The 19,954-nt window shown below is 41.7% G+C and overlaps 2 protein-coding genes across 25 annotated transcripts in view; one reads left to right on the top strand and one right to left on the bottom strand.

Annotated features, from left to right (window-relative positions):
• Positions 1-14,348, top strand: part of ACBD5 (acyl-CoA binding domain containing 5) — a 48,562-nt gene extending 34,214 nt beyond the window's left edge. For all 17 annotated transcript variants that reach the window (XM_045399748.2, XM_045399741.2, XM_045399753.2 and 14 more), the window contains 4 exons: positions 1,342-1,541; positions 4,523-4,573; positions 5,200-5,309; positions 12,131-14,348. In XM_045399748.2, coding sequence (XP_045255683.2) covers positions 1,342-1,541; positions 4,523-4,573; positions 5,200-5,309; positions 12,131-12,143 — 374 coding nt within the window. In that variant the 3' untranslated portion in view covers positions 12,144-14,348. The remainder of the gene's footprint in view (positions 1-1,341; positions 1,542-4,522; positions 4,574-5,199; positions 5,310-12,130) is intronic.
• A 689-nt stretch (positions 14,349-15,037) lies between these two features.
• MASTL (microtubule associated serine/threonine kinase like) overlaps positions 15,038-19,954 on the bottom strand; it is a 33,878-nt gene continuing 28,961 nt past the window's right edge. For all 8 annotated transcript variants that reach the window (XM_045399734.2, XM_074001275.1, XM_065520438.1 and 5 more), the window contains one exon: positions 15,038-15,484. In XM_045399734.2, coding sequence (XP_045255669.2) covers positions 15,327-15,484 — 158 coding nt within the window. In that variant the 3' untranslated portion in view covers positions 15,038-15,326. The remainder of the gene's footprint in view (positions 15,485-19,954) is intronic.

The raw sequence follows: 19,954 nt of genomic DNA, 5'->3' as shown, positions 1-19,954 counted from the left end.
TATGATTTTAAAACTAGGACATAAAAATCAATGTATAAGGGGGTAGTGCCAATTTTGCAAATATATGTCCAGAGAAAAGAATGGATGGCTATATAACAAAATCTTAATAGTAGTGAGATTTCTATAAGGAACACACAATTTAGAATAAGAACAACACATTTAAAATCCTTTGGATGTCTGGGCATGGTGGCTCACTTCTGTAATCCCAGCACTTTGGGAGGCCGAGGCAGGCAGATCACTTGAGGTCAGGAGTTCGAGACTAGCCTGGCCAACAAAGTGAAACTCCGTCTCTACTAAAAATACAAAAATTAACCGGGCATAGGTGGCATGTGCCTATAATTCCAGTTGCTTGGGAGGCTGAGGCAGGAGAATTGGCTGAACCTGGGAGGCGGAGGTTGCAGTGAGCCATTGCACTCCAGCCTGGGCAACAGGGTGAGACTCTGTCTCAAAAACAAATACCTTTGGAGATTTATAATGTAATGAAACAAATAAAAAAGACCCAAAAGGCAAAAGTAGCTCTTTATTGTAACTTTTAATACTCTAAAGTAGGAGTCTTCAGGGCCAGGAGTGGTGGCTCATGCCTGTAATCCCAGCAGTTTGGGAGGCCGGGGCATGTGAATTGCTTGAACCCAAGCGTTCGAGACCAATTTGGGTAACATGGGGAGACCTCGTCTCTATTTAAAAAAAAAAAAAGTCTTTAGATTTTTTCAGTCTGGTTACCTTATTAGTAAAGAATGTTTGAGCGTGCACTCCAAATGTGTGTATTATTTCTGAATTATTTGCATAATGTATTAGTATATTGTGTATATTACAGAACCTTACCAAAAAATTTTAGAATATATCAATATGAATAGAACTTTACAAATCAATTCCTTTGATCTCAGCAGTTTATTTTATGTACTTCTTGATTGCTTCTACTCCACTTTGGAAGGTTATTTTTTTATTTTTTTGAGATGGAGTATCGCTCTGTTGCCCAGGCTGGAGTGCAGTGGCGTGATCTCGGCTCACTACAACCACCGCCTCCAGGGTTTGAACGATTCTCCTGCCTCAGCCTCCCAAGTAGCTGGGATTACAGTCGCATGCCACCACACCTGGCTAATTTTTATATTTTTGGTAGAGACAGGGTTTCAGCATGTTGGCCAGGCTGGTCTTGAACTCCTGACCTCAGGTAATCCACCTGCCTCAGCCTCCCAAAGTGCTGGGATTACAGGTGTGAGCCACTGCTCCCGGCCACACTTTGGAGATTTACATCTAAAAGAAATAACAGGAAAATGAATAAAACACAGTTTCTACTTGTATAAGAATTATTTAAAACAAGCTTATTTTTGCCTCTTAAAATAGGACATAGGATGCAACACCTGAGCGAAGGAACCAAGGGCCGGCAGGTGGGAAGTGGAGGTGATGGGGAGCGCTGGGGCTCTGACAGAGGGTCCCGAGGCAGCCTCAATGAGCAGATCGCCCTCGTGCTGATGAGACTGCAGGAGGACATGCAGAATGTCCTTCAGAGACTGCAGAAACTGGAAACGCTGACTGCTTTGCAGGTAAACTTCCAAATGTGTCATATCTTCTTCTGCTTATTGATTCTGGAAAGCAATGTGGAATCTCTGTTGATCATATTTACATAAATTAATGTATTTTACTGATTTTTTTAGAAAATAGAAAGAACTTAGTTTTGAAAATATTGTTTAAGAAAAGACTGACCAAGAAACTAATTACTGCTTAAAATAATAGAAAAATGGCTGGGCATGGTGGCTCACGCTTATAATCCCAACACTTTGGGAGGATCACCTGAGTTCAGGAGTTCGAGACCAGACTGGTCAACATGGTGAAATTCTGTCTCTACCAAAAATACAAAAGTTAGCCAGGTATGGTGTTGGCATGCCTGTGATCCCAGGTACTTAGGAGGCTGAGGCAGGAGCGTGCCGTGAACCCAGGAAGCAGAGGTTGCGTGAGCCGAGATCACGCCACTGCACTCCAGCCTGGGTGAGAGAGTGAGACTCTGTCTCAAAAAAAAATAAATAAGTAAATAAATAAAAGAAGGGAAAAGGGTTCATAGGAAGAGACACTACAGCTTGATTTATAGTTTCAACTGTGGCCTATGATAATCCCTGAACTCAGCTGCCCTTTCTTGAGTAACATTTGTTGGAAAGAATAGAGAAGTAATTAGCGTTGGCTCTCTGACCTAGCTGCAAACATTATACAACATTGAAGCATCATGCTGTAACAGATGTTAAGAAGTATTTGTAAGGATTAATCAAAGAAGATGTGCTTCCGTTGCAAGATAAATACATTAAATGTAGGCTTATGTAAAGAAACTGATACCGCAGGCTTTCCTAAACAACCACCATGAATATCTTTCTCTTTACCTAATCAGTAAGTTACTCAAGCTATCACATTTTTTAAAATTATATGTATCTCCAGGATTCTCAGTTACTTGTTGTTATTGTTGTTGTTGTTGTTATTATTATTATTATTATTTTGGGGTTTTTTTGAGATGGAGTCTCATTCTGTCACCAGGCTGGAATGCAGTGGCAGGATCTTGACTTACTGCAATCTCCACCTCCCGGGTTCAAGCGATTCTTCTACCTCAGCCTCCTGAGTAGCTGGGACTATAGGCGCACGCCACCATGCCCGACTAATTTTTGTATTTTTAGTAGAGACAGGTCTTCACCATGTTGGCCAGGGTGCTCTCAATCTCTTGACCTCGTGATCCACCCGCCTCAGCCTCCCAAAGTGCTGGGATTACAGGCGTGAGCCACTGCACCCGGCCTCTCAGTTACATATTATTATTAATCAGACTGCAAATTCCTAGACTTCCAGGAGTCTATGAACGCCCTAAAATGCTATGCACATTTGTCTTTGATCTTGCATTTTTGATGGGAGAGGACTTGTTGTCTTCATCAGATCCTCAAGAAGGTGTATAAGGAAAAAGAGTTTAAAAATAGTGCCTTATGACCAGGTGTGGTGACTCACACCTGTAATTTCAGCACTTTGGGAGGCCGAGGCGAGTGGATTGCTTGAGGCCAGGAGTTCGAGACCAGCCTGGCCAGCATGGTGAAACCCCATCGCTACTAAAAATACAAAAATTAGCTGGGCGTGGTGGTGCGTCCCTGTAATCCCAGCTACTCAGGAGGCTGAGGCATGAGAATCACCTGAACCCCGTTGGCAGAGGTTGCAGTGAGCCTAGATCATGCCACTGCACTTGGCTCACTGTAACCTCCACCTCCTGGGCTCAAGTCATCCTCCCACCTCAGCTTCCCAGGTAGCTGGAACCATAGGTGCACACAACCACGTCTGGCTAATTTTTGTATTTTTTGTAGAAACAGAGTTATGCCATGTTGCCTAGGCTGTTCTCAAACTCCTGAGCTCAAGTGATCAGCCCACCTCGGCCTCCCAAAGTGCTTGGGATTACAGGCGTGAGCCACTGAGCCTGGCAGGCTCTATTTTTTTTTTTTTTTAAAGAATATTTTACATATATTCAATATCTTTAGTGGTATTGAAATTCTGCTAAAATTCTTTTGATGTACTTTCTTAGACATTTACTTTTTCACTGTTATAGAAAACTTTAGGCTAGGCCCATGGCTCACACTTGTAATCTCAGCACTTTGGGAGGTCAAGGCGGGAGGATAACTTGAGGCTAGGAGTTCAAGACCAGCCTGGGCAACATGGCAAGACCCTGTGTCTACCAAAAAAGTAAAATTAAGACAGCTAGGCTTGGTGGTCGGCCCAGCTAATCAGAAAGCTGAGGCAGGATGATAGCTTGAACCTAGGAGTGCAAGGCTGCAGTGAGCCATGATCTCACCAGCCTGGGCAACAGAGCAAGACCTCATCTCTACAAAAATACAATACAATAATAAAGTTGAAAAGATTTTGATTTAAGGACTTTTTTTCCTTAAAATTTGAATAATTCACTTGGATGACTCATAGAAAAAATAAATTGGGCCAGGCATGGTGTCTCATGCCTATAATACCAACACTTTTGGAGGCTGAGGTGGGTGGATCACCTGAGGTCGGGAGTTCGAGACCAGCCTGGCCAACATAGTGAAACCCCATCTCTACTACTAAAAATACAAAAATTAGCTGGGTGTGGTGGTGCATGTCTCCCAGCTACTTGTGAGGCAGAGGTTGCAGTGAGCCAAGATCGTGTCTCTAAAAGAAAAGTCAAGTAGGTAATGTAATAAGACTGTAAACATAATAGTTTAGATTTATTTGAGGTTTTATTTTGATAATTTTATGCAATTTGAGCTAAAAACTTAAAGCATCAAAGTATTGTTTGGATTGCCATTTTAGGGAACTTGTCCTTTGGTAAGTATTAGTTTCAGGATAATCTAAGTATAGTTAGCAGAAAAATACTGAATAAACTAATATTTCTATGTTCCAACCGTTCTATACATAAAGAAAACAAAAGCAACCAAAAAAAAAAACCCTCAATATTTCTGCCTTTTAAAAAAAGATGGGAAATAGAAAAATTATTGTGTCTTTCATTTTTTCAAGGCTAAGTCACTTTCATTTGCATTTACAGGCAAAATCGTCAACATCAACATTGCAGACTACTCCTCAGCCCACCTCACAGGTAAGACGGTTTTTTAAAAATTTAAATGCCAGGGTTTCATATGTTTTGTTTTGTTTTATTTTGAGATGGAGTCTCACTCTCGTCTAGGCTGGAGTGCAGTGGCGCGATCTCGGCTCACTGCAAACTCCACCTCCTGGGTTCATGCCATTCTCCTGCCTCAGCTTCCTGAGTAGCTGGGACTACAGGTGCCTGCCACCATGCCCGGCTAATTTTTTGTATTTTTAGTAGCGACGGGGTTTCACCATGTTAGCCAGGATGGTCTCGATCTCCTGACTTCGCGATCCACCTGCCTCAGCCTCCCAGACTGCTGGGATTATAGGCATGAGCCACCGCGCCCGGCCCAGGGTTTCATATGTTACAATACATTTAGAATATACAAAATCTTTAAATCATTCCAAATGAAATCTACCTTTGCAGTTAAAAAATACTTGTTTTGTGTTTATTTAAGCCTGAACTACTCCTGAAAGCCTGCTTCCTAAATTATACTCTGAAATGCAAATATCTTCCTCCTTTTCAGCAGGAGTGAGATTTGTTACTAATTTTCTTTTCCACTTTCAAAATTGTGAATTAGGTATGTTTGTAAGTTGATACATGCAGTTGGTGACAAGCTCATTGTATTTTCTCAGAGACCATCTTGGTGGCCCTTCGAGATGTCTCCTGGTGTGCTAACTTTTGCCATCATATGGCCTTTTATTGCACAGTGGTTGGTGTATTTATACTATCAAAGAAGGAGAAGGTAAGACCAGTTTTATCATTTGAAATGGTGTATAACTCTCATAACCTATAGTAGACAGAGTTTTAAGCAGCAATTAAGGGATGCTAGGTCCCTTTTATAGATACATCCATCGTCATAGTGAACATTCTATATTTATCCTGAGACTGAAACTACCTTGGAAATGTTATCTTGTGGATTCCTAGGTACTTGTTAGACTTAAAAACATTTTCACTTGAGAGCATCTGATGGATTTACACACCTTTGATTTAGGCAACAACACAAAAATGACTACACGCTGCTTTTTTTCTTCTTTTTTTCTTTTTTTGAGACCAGGTCTCGTTTTGTTGCCCAGACTGGAGGGCAGTGGCTATTCACAGGCATGATCGTGTGCACTGAAGCCTCAGACTCCTTGGCTCAAGTGCTCCTTTCCGCCTCAGCCTCCTGAGTGGCTGGGACTACAGGCATGTACCACTGGGCGCAGTTTATATGTAGTTTAAATGTTATGGTTTGTGAGGAAACAATGTTCTTAAAGGCACAGTGGCTCACACCTGTTATCCCAGCACTTTGGGGAGGGCGAGGCAGGAGGATTGCTTGAGCAAAGGAGTTTGAAACAGGCCTGGGCAACATGGGGAGATGCTGTCTCTATTTTAAACAATTAATTAAACAGGAATTTGGAGGTACCTTTATTTTTAAAATTTATTTTATTTTATTAATTTGTGTTTTTGAGATGAAGTTTTGCTCTTATTGCCCAGGCTGGAGTGCAGTGGCGCCATCTCAGCTCACTGCAACCTCTGCCTCCCGGGTTCAAGCGATTCTCCTGCCTCAGCCTCCCAAGCAGCTGGGATTACAGGCATGTGGCACCACGCCCAGCTAATTTTTGTATTTTTAGTAGAGATGGAGTTTCACCATGTTGGCCAGATTGGTCTCAAACTCCTGACCTCAGGTGATTTGCCCACCTCGGCTTCCCAAAGAGCTGGAATTACAGGCACGAGCCACCGTGCCTGGCCGGACGTTACTTTAATTTGAGGGTCGGAATTTCAGTTTGGGATGACAAGATACCTCAAATAGGTCAGAAAATAATAGATTGGAATCCCTGAAAGTAACTCTGAGTCTGTCCATGTTAGGAATAACCTGAGGCCAAACCCTTGGGTTCAAGAAAATCCTTAAATCTTAAAAGTTGCCAGGTGCGATGGCTCATGTCTATAATCCCAGGACTTTGGGAAGCTGAGTTGGGTGGATTGCTTGAGCCCAGGAATTCAAGAACAGCCTGGGTGAGAAAGTGAGACTGTCTCTACAAAAAGTTTAAAAAATTAAATAAAAAATTAGCCGGGTTGGTTGTGCATGTCTCTAGTCCCAGATACTCGGGAAGCTGAGGCGGGAGGATCAACTTGAGCCCAGGAGGTTGAGGTTGCCATGAATCATGATCATGCCACTGCACTCCAGCCTGGGTGATGGAGTGAGACTGTCTCAAAAAATCAAAAAGAAAGATATAGACCTGAATTTAAATCCTTTCTTTTCTTCTTTTACACATTTTCAATTCCTCCTGTGATGGTTGGGTTTAGTGCTATACAGTGTTTTACATTAAAATATCCCTGGTAATAGGAAAGAAGAACCAAGCGTTTGTTAGATATGTAGTAATGCTGGATATAAGCAGCAGAGCTCCGTGCCACTATGGGTAGATGTTTACATATTTTTAATGCATCTCAAAGTTCCTTTTCATGTTTCCGTTGTGGAAAGTTGGGAGTTAGAGAGTAGAGGAATTTGCCTGGGAAAAAAAAAAAAACCTAAAGCTTACTTTGGTTAATAATTTATTTTATGTTTAAGATGGAAGCAGCTTATCAATTCATTAAAGACTGAAAAAACAAACCACACTCAGCTTCAACAGTCACATAAAATTAGAGTTTTTCTAAAAATTTTTAAAATGTTCCTTACTAGTAGAAGTTTTGTAAAAGGTTGTTCACTATTTCTCCTAAATATCCCTTTTAGCTGTTCATAGATGTCCCTGAATGTAGAAACTCTTTCCTATTTTTAATTTTCTACTTGTTTATTATTGAACCTTTATAAGTTTTTTACTGTACGTTAACTGTTTGATCCTTCCAAATTGCAAATTCTGCAGCACTGTGCAACTTCATTTTGATGAGGTGTAGTATTTTTACATATTGTTTGCTTATATATGTAATAGATTAACTGTGGTTGGTGGTAGGGTCATATTTGATATGGTGGAAATAAGTTTTAGTCTTGAGGGGATTTAGACATCTTTTCATCTAGCATTGTTCAGCAATTTTTAATCTGCTGGTTAAAGGAATGAAGACCAGAGAGCAGTTGTATGGTTTGGAAGAGATAGGTTCTATGTTAGAGATTAAGAGAAAGGTCTAGAAATCTGATTAGGATGGGGAAAGTGTGGGCAAATAGAGGGTGTGCCCTACTCATAATAGGGATCATCCTGTAGCTCATCCCCCAAAACAGTGTCTGGCATGTAGTAGGTGCTCAATAAATGTGTGTTGAGTCTATGACTGAATCCCTCTTTGGGCAAGATGGCAAACAGAAGTACCATAAGACATGGAAAAGCTTTCATTTTATTGAATAAATATGCATGTGGACACAGACATACTAGGATGTGTCCAATAGAGATAGGATAGTCTTATATGTATATAAAACATATAGGACTGGAGGCTGGAGTGCAGTGGCGTGATCTCGGCTCACTGCAACCTCTGCCTTCTGGGTTCAAGTGATTTTCTTGCCTCAGCCTCCTGAGTAGCTGGGACTACAGGCATGCGCCACCACGCCCAACTAATTTTTGTATTTTTAGTAGAGATGGGGTGTCACCATGTTGACCAGACTGGTCTCGAACTCCTGATCTCAGGTGATCCAGCCTCCTCGGCTTCTCAAAGTGTTGGGATTACAGGCGTGAGCCAGCACACTGAACCTGTGATAAGCTTTTGAAAATAAATATCTTTTCCTTCAACATTAAAAGTAATACATAAAGTCTGCTGTTTTTTTTTCCTAGTGTGGAATAATATAAATTTAAAAGTAAAAGAAATTTCTTACGCTATCACTCTGCAATGAATCAGAAGAAAATTCTGTATGTGATAGGAAGAACAAAGCCTGCAGACTTCTTGTTCAGAAATAGGCCCTGAACGGTCTCCTGTGGTAACACCTGTCCCTGGTTGTCTAGCCTGACAACTCTGCTATTAAAATTATCCTTGAGTTAAATACTGAAAGCAGACCTGTTAAGTCTAAGAACTACTCTTAAACTATTACTTTATTTATTTATTTATCTGAGACAGGGTCTCACTCTCTTGCCTGGGTTGCAGTGTAATGGCACAATCATTGGTCATTGCAGCCTCAAACTCCTGGGCTCAAGCAATCGTCCTGCCTCAGCCTCCTGAGAAGCTGGGACTACAGGCAGGTGTCAGCTAATTTTCTTAGTTTTTGTTGAGATGGGGTCTCACTATATTGCCAAGGCTAGTCTTGAACTCCTGCCCTCAAGAGATCCTCCCACCTCAGTCTCTCTCATACTGGGATTACAGGACTGAACCACCATGCCCAGCCTAAATATTACTGTTACAAGAAAGGGGCCCCAATCCAGACCCCAAGAGAGAGTTCTTGGATCTTGTGCAAGAAAAAATTCAGGGCAAGTCTGTAAGAGTAAAGTGAAAGCAAGTTTAAGAAGTTAGAGGAATAGGCCATGCGTGGTGGCTCACGCCTGTAATCCCAGCACTTTGGGAGGCTGAGGTGGGCCCATCATCTGAGGTCAGGAGTTCGAGACCAGCCTGACCAACATGGTAAAACCCCATCTCTACTAAAAATGCACAAATTAGCTGGTTGTGGTCTGGTGCCCATAATCCCAGCTACTAGGGAGGCTGAGGCAGGGGAATTGCTTGAACCCAGAGGTGGAGGTTGCAGTGAGCTGAGATCATGCCACTGTACTCCAGCCTAGGTGACACAGTGAGACTCCATCTCAAAAAAAAAAAGAAAAAAGAAAGTACAGGGATAGAATAATGGCTGCTCGTTGCCCATTTTTGTGGTTATTTCTTGATGATATGCTAAACAAGGGGTGGATTATTCGTGCTTCCCCTTTTTAGACCATATAGGGTAACTTCCTGATGTTGCCATGGCATTTGTAAATTGTCATGGCACTGGTGGTAGCAGTGAGGAAGACCAAAGGTCACTCTCATCACTATCTTGGTTTTGGTGGGTTTTAGCCAGCTTTTTTATTGCAACCTGTTTTATCAGCAAGGTCTTTATGACCTGTATCTTGTGCCGACCTGCTGTCTCATCCTGTAACTTAGAATGGCTTAACCGTCTGGGAATGCAGCCCAGTAGATCTCAGCCTCATTTTACCCAGATCCTATTTAAGATGGAGTTACTCTGGTTCACATGCCTCTGACATTACTTTGAAGGAAAGGATGTTTCTAACCAGTTTTCTTTTTTGAGATAGAGTCTCGCTCTATCGCCCAGGCTGGATTGCAGTGGCATTATCTCGGTTTACTGCAAGCTTCCCATCCCGGGTTCACGCCATTGTCCCGCAGTCTCCCGAGTAGTCGAGTAGCTGGGACTACAGGCGCCCGCCACCACGCCCGGCTAATTGTGTTTTTGTATTTTCAGTAGAGATGGGGTTTCACTGTGTTAGCCAGGATAGTCTTGACTAACCAGTTTTCTTAAGCAGCCTGCCCAGATTCCTAAATGTGCTATCATGGAATCTTGGGGACATGCAGCCTTCTGTAGAGAGGTAATAAATACAAACTTGTTGGGAGTGGGGAGGGTCTCAGGAAGAATATTCTCCAAATGGAGCCTAGGGCAGAAGGCACTGACACAGAAAGTCAGGCGCGGGCTTCTAAGGAGAAGGAACCGCAGCAGTGCAGCTAGAGCAGCATTCACCGCGGTGAGGGGTAAGGCAGAATTTATTCCTGTTCCCTTATCTGTTGTTTCCTGTGACTTTTCTTCTATCACACTATACCCTCCATTTTGCAAGTTGATTTAGAACAAAACAAAACAGAAAGATCTCACTAAGAGCCTGAAAACAAGTCTAAAGTTCTGAAGACAGTGATTTATGTTTACTCTATTACCTTAGAAGATTGGGGGTTCAGACTGGGCACAGTGGCTCACACCTGTAATCCCAGCATTTCGGGAGGCTGAGGCAGGAGAATAGCTTGAACCCAGGAGGTGGAGGTTGCGGTGAGCTGAGATCGTGCACCACTGCACTCCAGCCTGGGTGACAGAGTGAGACTCTGTCTCAAAAAAAAAAAAAAAGATTGGGGGTTCAGAGACCAAGTTGTCTGCCCTTTTTTATTGTTTTAATTTAATTTTATTTTTTGAGACACGCCCGGCTAATTTTTTGTATTTTTAGTAGAGACGGAGTTTCACCGTGTTAGCAGGATGGTCTTGATCTCCCGACCTCGTGATCCGCCCGCCTCGGCCTCCCAAAATGCTGGAATTACAGGCGTGAGCTACTGTTCCAGCTTTGTCTGCCCTTTTATAAATCTGCAAAGGATTGTGTGTAGTAATCTACATCACGCAGATTCTTGATAAGTGTGGCTAATTGTGCAGGCACCCTGCGGCTAACATTTTTGCTCAAACCTCACTCAGGCAGTTTGTCTTTACAAGGATCCACATCTCTCTTGTCTTTGTCAACCATTTCAGTTCTCTTCCTCCAGGGGCCTGTTTTCTTCCTGCAGCTGGGATCTCCTTCTGTTATGTGAAAGTTGATCTGACTATTTAAAATGTCACTCCTGCCAAGGAGATGTACATAAGAGGATTTCTGTAGAGGATAAGGAATGATCTGATTATTTAAAATATCACTCCTGCCAAAGGAGTTGCATAAGAGTATTTCTACAGAGAGGAATCAATCTGTTATGAGAGTTTCAGGCATTTTGGCATCTTGAGTGCTGGGCAGGGTTTGTAGATTTTGGAGAACTCAGATCATATGTGATTGTGTGTCTTGTGCTAATGAGCTCAGCCTTTTTTGATAGTTCATTCACTCTTCTGTCTTTGAAACCATCACATTGTATATATCCAAGTTTGGGGTTTATATGCCTCTTCCTCCTCCACCACCTAAACTGAGAGCTGTCTTGAGGCCTGAGAGCCTGCCTTGTTTATCTCTGAAAGCCCAGGGCGTGGCACAGAGCCTGGAAACCAATAGAAACATAACTCATGTTGATTAAATGAATAGTCCAGGTCGTACATCTATTATCCTCTTACAGTTTTGTCAAGGATTTGTTTCACAACTTTTCCATTTTGATAAAATTATGAAGTCATTTCCACAAATCTTAATTGTGTCATAGCCAATTAGAAAAGCGTAAGAATCTAGAAGGTAAGAGAGGATGAATGTGCATTTAAATTATTTATTAAAAACTGGCCGGGATGGCCAGGCGCCATGGCTAACGCCTGTAATCCCAACACTTTGGGAGGCCGAGGTGGGTAGATCACCTGAGGTCAGGAGTTCAAGATGGCGAAACCTTGTCTCTACTAGAAATACAGAAATTACCCGGGTGTGGTGGCGGGCACCTGTAATGCCAGCTACTTTCGAGGCTGAGGCAGGAGAATTGCTTGAACCTGGGAGGCGGAGGTTGCAGTGAGCCAAGATGGCGCCATTGCACTCCAGCCTGGACGACAGAGCAAGACTTTGCCTCAAACAATAAATAATTTAAAATTGTTTGGTAATGTCAGCACTTGTAATTGGATCTTTCCTATCGGGCTGCAAGTCATATGAAGTAGTTTTATAAAGACTGTTGGTAATGTTATGGTTTTATTTTGAATTTGAATGGTATTATTTTATTACCATCCAGAGAATTATTTGCATTCATACTCACAGAAAATTGGTTTTTATTTTCTTTTTAAAGAAAACTGAACTGAGGAAAATGGCATTTTCCTCAAGAAGACTACTGGAACTGGATGACCTCAGAATGAACTGGATTGTGCTGTTGACAAGAAAATCTTAGGTTGTGATGATTACATTGCTTTTTTTGTCCAGTAGTTTGGTTTGTGTACATATATACACATATATATTTTGCACTACACAAGCGATAACATTTTAAGGACTAATATTGCTGATACTTGAATAATCAATCTCTGCTAGGTTATAAGTAGTATACACAGATTTACCCTGCCCTTGAACTTGAAGGACATTAAATTATTAATGATCATTTGGTAACAAGTTTACCTGATTATCTTCCATAGAGTAACATAAGCTGCTTTTCAAAGGTACCATTGTGATAATGAGATCAAATTTATAAGTTATTATTTTTAATTTTCTAAATTAAATAAAAGAAAGAATGCAAACTAGGAGTGAATTTCAAATGAGATGTAATCAACTTCATATCTTAGTCACGGAGTCGCCATGCCACGTAGTAGAAAACCACAGGAAGAAACGTCATATTCACTTTGTGGGCTGCGCATATTCTTTCTTGGGTGTTCACAACTCTTGAGTTTGGTGTTCAGGCATCATTATTAAAAAGCAGAGTCCTATGTACCAGACTGAGTTTTTATAAATGATTTGCAGACTAGACATAACGCGCCGATGGAAATGGTGAAGAATGAGCTTCATGTAGGTTTAAAAGTGTATTCTGAGCCTGTAGATGATTAATGAGGTTTTTATTCAACCATACAAATGTATTCCTTTGTAATCATTTTTCTTTAACTGAGGATATCTAGTGTCTGCTTCATAGGGTGCTTTGAAATATAAAATGAAAACTTATTTTTACTGTTTTTACAGCAGTCAAAAAGGAACCACATGAAAATCACTTTTGTGCAACTGATGAACTATACAGACTGGACTCTTAACCTCTTAGTGCCTCAGTTTTTCCTTCGGGGTATACTATTTTAGATACACCTACTTCACAGGAGTACTGGAGGGATTTGCAAGCTAACGGGCCAAATGCTTCCGTAGGAATAAGGCATGCCTAACTAACAGAAATTTAAGTCCCTCTTCCCCGCCTCTCTCATCTAGACCAAAAAGAAGACTATAATTTAGATCCTTGGAGACTTCTCCTGTATGCCTTCCAAAACTTCCTGCTCACTTAGATGTACCTTGTGCTTTGAAGATTTCTTTGATTCACTCTTTATAGCAAATAATTTTTTTTTTTTTTTAAACGGAGTTTCTCTCTTGTTGCCCAGGCTGGAGGGCAATGGCGCGATCTCGGCTCACTGCAACCTCCATCTCCTGCTTCAGCCTCCCAGGTAGCTGGGATTACAGGCATGCACCACCATGCCTGGTTAATTTTGTATTTTTAGTAGAGACGGGGTTTCTCCATGTTGATGAGGCTGATCTCAAACTCCCAACCTCAGGTGATCGGCCTGCCTCAGCCTCCCAAAGGGCTGGGATTACAGGTGTGAGCCATTGCGCCTGGCCTGTAGCAAATAATTCTTAAGCATTTTCAAGATGTATGATGTTGGGTTTAGCATCGTATGTTCAGAGTATTTTAAATAAGAAAGAATTAATCTGTCTTTAGTATACATGATGGTTCTTTGTTTGCCTGAAAAGTATAAGAATACAATTTACCTTTCCCAAACCCTTTTTTCCTTATTTTTTTCTTTCAGATAACTTTAATTATTTAATCCCACACTGATTAAAATATGTCTATCTAAAGGGATCTACTACTATTTGCTTTTTAAAAAGTGTTCCCTATTTATTTAGGAAAAAGTGAAGCAAGCAACTGAATTTATATGTAAAAATCACATTTAGACCCGTGGATCAAAGATTATTTTAAAAAATTAGATATTAATTTGGTATCAGTAAAAAGTGGCTTTTCTCTTAGTATATACATAAATAAAATGAAAATTAAGAGTATAAGCAGTTGTGAATCATTACAAGCAGTCTGGAATAACTAACTCCTAGGGATAACCATTTCTATCCTGTTCCAAAGTCTTATTTTATAGTTTGAAAAGCACTTTGCACACAGTTCTTGTATATAAAAGTAAAGATGTAATTATAGGATATAGTGTTCTTGCTTTGTTTAATAAGAACCTCATTTAAACTTGACAGCTATGGTATTTTTTTAATGATCAAGTTCTTTTCTGTTTATTGTAAAACTAAGTTAAAAATAAAAGGTTAATGAGAAATGATATGGCTTTTATTACTTGTTACTGTTAGTCCATTGATTAGGTAAGAATTCAATGAGAGTAAGTAGCAGTCACACATAAAGTAATTATGATTCTCAAAATAACGCCGTGCTATTCCATACAATTTGATAAAAATCAGAAACTGGGATGAAATTTAACTTATTTAGTCATCTAGTTGAGAATATTAGCAATTCAGTCAGATTCTTGGTTTTACTTTTTTTTTTGAGACAGTCTCGCTTTGTCGCCAGGCTAGAGTACAGTGGCATAATCTCAGCTCACTGCAACCTCCGCCTCTCAGGTTCAAGTGGTTCTCCTGCCTCAGCCTCCTGAGTAGCTGGGACTACGGGTGCATGCCACTATGCCCGGCTAATTTTTGTATTTTTAGTAGAGACGGGGTTTCATTATGTTGGCCAGGATGGTCTCGAACTCCTGACCTCAAGATCAGCCCGCCTCGGCCTCCCATAGTGCTGGGATTACATGCGTGAGCCACTGCGCCCGGCCTTCCAGCTGCATTTCTGAGGTCACAAGTATGGCTTAAATGATTGCCCTCAAGAACACAGCTTTTGAAGGTAATATGCAAGTAAATTACAATCAAATGAAACTGTATGATTATTTTGTTATTTTAATACTAAACTGAACAGTGAACTGAAATCAGGAGAAAGAAAATCAAGCTAGTGGCTCACTCTCGATAGTGTCTTCTAATTTTATTGATGCTTCAGTTTTCATAAAGTGCAATAAACAAAATAAATAGATGAAAAAAGCTTTGAAGATTTATATACAGTTTTGAGATTAAGATAAATTACTGACTATATGCCTTTCATTACGTTAACTCTGTGAAAGCTGTAACGTACATTAAAAGCGCACTAAATTAGGTTAAATAATGATCTTTCCCCCTTAGATCAATCTAGTATTAAGGAGTATATAATTATGCAAGCTTATTCTATAACACAAGGCTAGACTAAAAGGAAAATGTTTGTGCTACAGACTAAATCCAGATACGGTCAGGTGCTGAGCAGTATTCCTGGCTTCAAAATAGGAGGTATCTGTTTCGTCATCTGGCTGGGGGATGAAAGGCATAGTTTGATGCTGCAAATTTTCCCAGTCCACATCACTGAAGAGAGGATGACGTTTTAGTTCTTAGGAAAAATATAAAACAAAACAGTATGGTCTCATTACCTAAGTAAGTACTGCTTTACAAGAATTATAAAAAGAGAATGTCTCACATATAACTTACCTTACTTTATTACGCCAGTTTCACAGATGTTTGTTTAACGTCTGTTAGGCCACATACTTCACAAAGGTCTACATGGGCCATTTTGAATACCACTTGGCATATGACAGGTCCCTGGTTTGTATTTGTTTAATGACAGAATGAATGATTTGCCTTAACTCAGAAGCCTATCTTTCTCACATCTTTTTTTTTTTTTTGAGACAGAGTCTTGCTCTGTCGCCCAGGCTGAAGTGCAGTGGCGCAATCTGCTCACTGTAACCTCCGCCTCCCGGGTTCAAGCGATTCTCTTGCCCCAGCCTCCCGAGTAGCTAGGATTACAGGTGCACACCACCATGCCAGGCTAATTTTGTATTTTTAGTAGAGATGGGGTTGGCCAGGTTGGTCTCGAACTCCTGACCTCAGGTGATCTGCCCACTTTGGCCTTCCAAAGCCCGGCCCTCACATCTTTTTTTTTTTTTTTTTTTTTAAATGGAGTTTCTCTTCGTTGCCCAATCTGGAGTGTAGTGGTGCAATCTTGGCTCGCTGCAACCTCCATCTCCCAGGTTCAGTGATTCTCCTGCCTCAGCCTCCCAAGTAGCTGGGACTACAGGTGAGTGGCCCCATGCCTGGCTCATTTTTTTTGTCTGTCACCTAGGCTGGAGTGTAGTGGCACAATCTCGGCTCACTGCAAACTCTGCCTCCCGGGTTCAAGCAATTCTCCCACCTCATCCTCCTGAGTAGTTGGGATTACAGATGTGAACCACCACGCCTGGCTAATTTTTGTATTTTTAGTAGCGATGGGGTTTTACCATGTTGGCCAGGCTGGTCTCGAACTCCTGACCTCAAGGGATCCACCCGCCTCAGCCTCCCAAAGTGCTGGGATTATAGGTGTGAGCCACCGCACCCACCTTGCATCTTCTTACAGAATCCCTGACTCAAGGGAAGAGAGCATGGCCTACTTTCTGCTCCTTGATAAACCTTCCACGTCATTGATCTTCCATGATGAATGCTCCAATTCTTACTCTAAAACCTTGCCACCAGTTTCTGTCACCACATTCCTTAGCAGTATCTATTGCCCTAGACAGCTTTAGCATGAAGCTCACCCTCCTCTCCCTTTCTTCCCTGCACTCCGTCCTTATCCCTCATGGTGATTTCAAGATATACACTGATGACACTTCTGACACGTTCTCTTCATGGTTCTTTGACTTCCTTGATTTCACTGACTTGCATCTCTACAACATACTGACTTCTAGCATATGGCTACATTGGAAGCTCTGTATCACAGAGCTGCTCTGCTTACAAGATTTCAAAGCCTTCCTCACCTCTTTACTGCCATTTCATTACCTGTCATTTTTCCTATTTCCTTCTACCTAGTAAAATAAAAGTATGCTCTTCTGGGCCAGGCGTGGTGGCTCATGCCTATAATCCCAGCACTTTGGGAGGCTGAGGTGGGCAGATCACTTGAGGTCAGGAGTTCGAGACCAGCCTGGCCAACATGGTGAAACCCCATCTCTACTAAAAATACAAAAATTAGCCAGGTGTGGTGGGGCACACCTGCAGTCCCAGCTACTTGGGAGGCTGAGGCGGGAGAATCACTTGAACCTGGGAGGCAGAGGCTGCAGTGATCTGAGATCATGCCACTGCACTCCAGCATTGGCAACAGAACGAGATTCCATCTCAAAAAAAATAAAAAATAAAAAAAATCTTTCTTATGAGTGATAGTGTTTTTTATAATAGCAATCTGACCAATATGTTGCCTTTGGACACTCATATCTATTGTGAAATAACACTACAAGGACTCAATATGTCCAAATCCAATGTACAGCATCGGAAGTTGAAATGTGTGTGTTTATGTGTTTTAAGTAGCATAATCTAAATCTGAAGTGCCTTGAAAAAGGTAGAGCTGGGTTTCCAAATGTCTGCTCCCTTGCTTTACACAGGTTTCTGCTCAAATGCCTCTCTTCACAGAGGTCTTCCTGACCACACTGTCTAAAAAGAAGTCTCGTGCCATCACTTCACGTCCTCTCACCCTGCTTTATTTTTCTTCCTAGTATTTACCACTACATGACATTATGTTGTATCTGTAACTGTTCACTGTCTCTCTTTCCACCAGAATGTAAGTTCCACAAGGACAGGAGTCTGAGTCTAGATCATCCTTAGGGTATTCCCAGGGCCTGAAGCAGTATCACCTGGCTCCTAGAAGGCACTCTATAGGGTTGGTTAAATCAGTGAGTAAACAAACTGGGCCAGGCGTGGTGGCTTATGCCTGTAATCCCAGTACTTAGGGAGGCCAAGGTGGGCGGATGGCTTGAGCCCAGGAGTTCGAGACCAGCCTGGGCAACACGGGGAAACCCCATCTCTACTAAAAATACAAAAATTAGCTGGGTGTGGTGGTGTGCACTTGTAGTACCAGCTACTTGGGAGGCTGAAGTGGAAGAATTGCTTGAGCCCAGAAGGTTGCAGTGAGCCGAGATTGTGCCACTGCATTCCAGCCTGGGCGACAGACCCAGAACCTGTCTCAAAAAAACCCCAAAACCAAAAAAAAAACCCAACTATTGATCTTATTACAGGAACACCTAGAAGCTGATGGCAAATGACATATTTCTGAAGCTCATTTTCCTGAATAAATCCTACTTGACATAGAAATGCATTTTGGGACATAATTTTAAAAAGGATTTTAAAATCCCAGCACTTTGGGAGGCCAAGGCAGGAGGATCACGTTCCAGGAGAGATCGAGACCATCCTGGCCAACTTGGTGAAACCCCGTCTCTACTAAAAAATACAAAAATTAGCTGGGCGTGGTGGCACATGCCTGTAGTCCCAGCTACTTGGGAGGCTGAGGCAGGAGAATCGCTTGAACCTGGGAGGCGGAGGTTGCAGTGAGCCGAGATCGCGCCACTTCACTCCAGCCTGGCGACAGAGCAAGACTCCGTCTCAACAACAACAACAACAAAAGCATTTTAAGGCAGCTGCTAATGAGATTTACTAGTTTCCAAATTAGGGTTTAAAATACTCCTGCATTGAGAAAACTATTGAGTGGTTTATAATATACCAAGTTTGTCATGAGCCAACCTGGGATCCAGTACATTTATCAATAAATAATAGTATAAAAAATGAAGCAATAAGAAATTACAGAACATCCCTCTAGCAAGATTAGGGAAAATAAATTTGTTTTAAAAAATTACAGAACAGAGGTTTTCATAAAAAAAGATTTCCTGTACTTCCTTAACTTTATCAGGCTTTGAAAAACCCAAGACACTAACAAGATTGTTTTAGGACAGGCATGGGTGGCTCACACCTGTAATTCCAGCATTTTGGGAGGCTGAGGTAGGAGGATCCTTTGAGCCCAGGAGTTCAAGACCAGCCTGAGCAACATACTGAGACCCTGTCTCTCAATAAATAAATAGCAATAATAATGTATGTTAAAAAAAAAAAAAAGAGGTAAGATTGTTTTAGATACTTGAGATTAATAATTTTTTTTTGAGACAGTCTCACTCTGTTTCCCAGGCTGGAATGCAGTGGCATGAACATGGCTCACTGTAGCCTTGACTTCCTGGGCTCAAGCAGTCTTCCTGCCTAAGCCCCCAAGTACCTGGAACTATAGGTGCGCACTGCCTTGCTTGGCTATTTTTTGTATTTTTTTGTAGAGACAGAGTTTCACCGTGTTGCCCAGGCTGGTCACAAACTCCTGAGCTCAAACGATTGCCAGCTGCAGCCTCCCAAAGTGCTAGGACTACAGTCATGAGCCACCACACCCACCGATTACTAAAATTTAATGCATGAATACAGTATTGCTATTTGACCACACTAAATTTTTTTTTTGCCTCTTCTACCATGTGACACATTGAATTTTCATGTAGAATAAGGACCATATCAATGCATACCTAGAGGGCAGAAATAAATTGAATTATCTTTGTACCAATTTAGCAGTCAGATTATCTGTAGTCTTATACTGGAACTTGATTTTTTTTTTTTTTTTTTTTGAGACAGAGTCTCACTCTGTCGCCCAGGCTGGAGTACAGTGGCACGATCTCTGCTCACTGCAATGTCTGCCTCCTGGGTTGAAGTGATTCTCCTGCCTCAGCCTCCCGAGTAGCTGGGACTACAGGTGCGCGCCACCACGCCTGGCCTGATTTTTGTTTTTGTTTTTTTTTTTTTAGACGGAGTCTTGCTCCGTTGCCTGGGCTGGAGTGCAGTGGTGCAATCTTGGCTCATTGCAAGCTCCGCCTCCTGGATTCACACCATTCTCCTGCCTCAGCCTCCAGAGTAACTGGGACCACAAGCACCTGCCACCACGCCTGGCTAATGTTTTTTATTTTTAGTAGAAACGGGGTTTCCCCATGTTAGCCAGGATGGTCTCGATCTCCTGACCTCGTGATCTGCCTGCCTCAGCCTC

Source organism: Macaca fascicularis, chromosome 9 (assembly GCF_037993035.2).
Source record: "Macaca fascicularis isolate 582-1 chromosome 9, T2T-MFA8v1.1".
NCBI lineage: Eukaryota > Metazoa > Chordata > Mammalia > Primates > Cercopithecidae > Macaca > Macaca fascicularis.
Note: the sequence above shows the minus strand (reverse complement) of the source record. Positions and strands in the feature narration are given on the sequence as shown.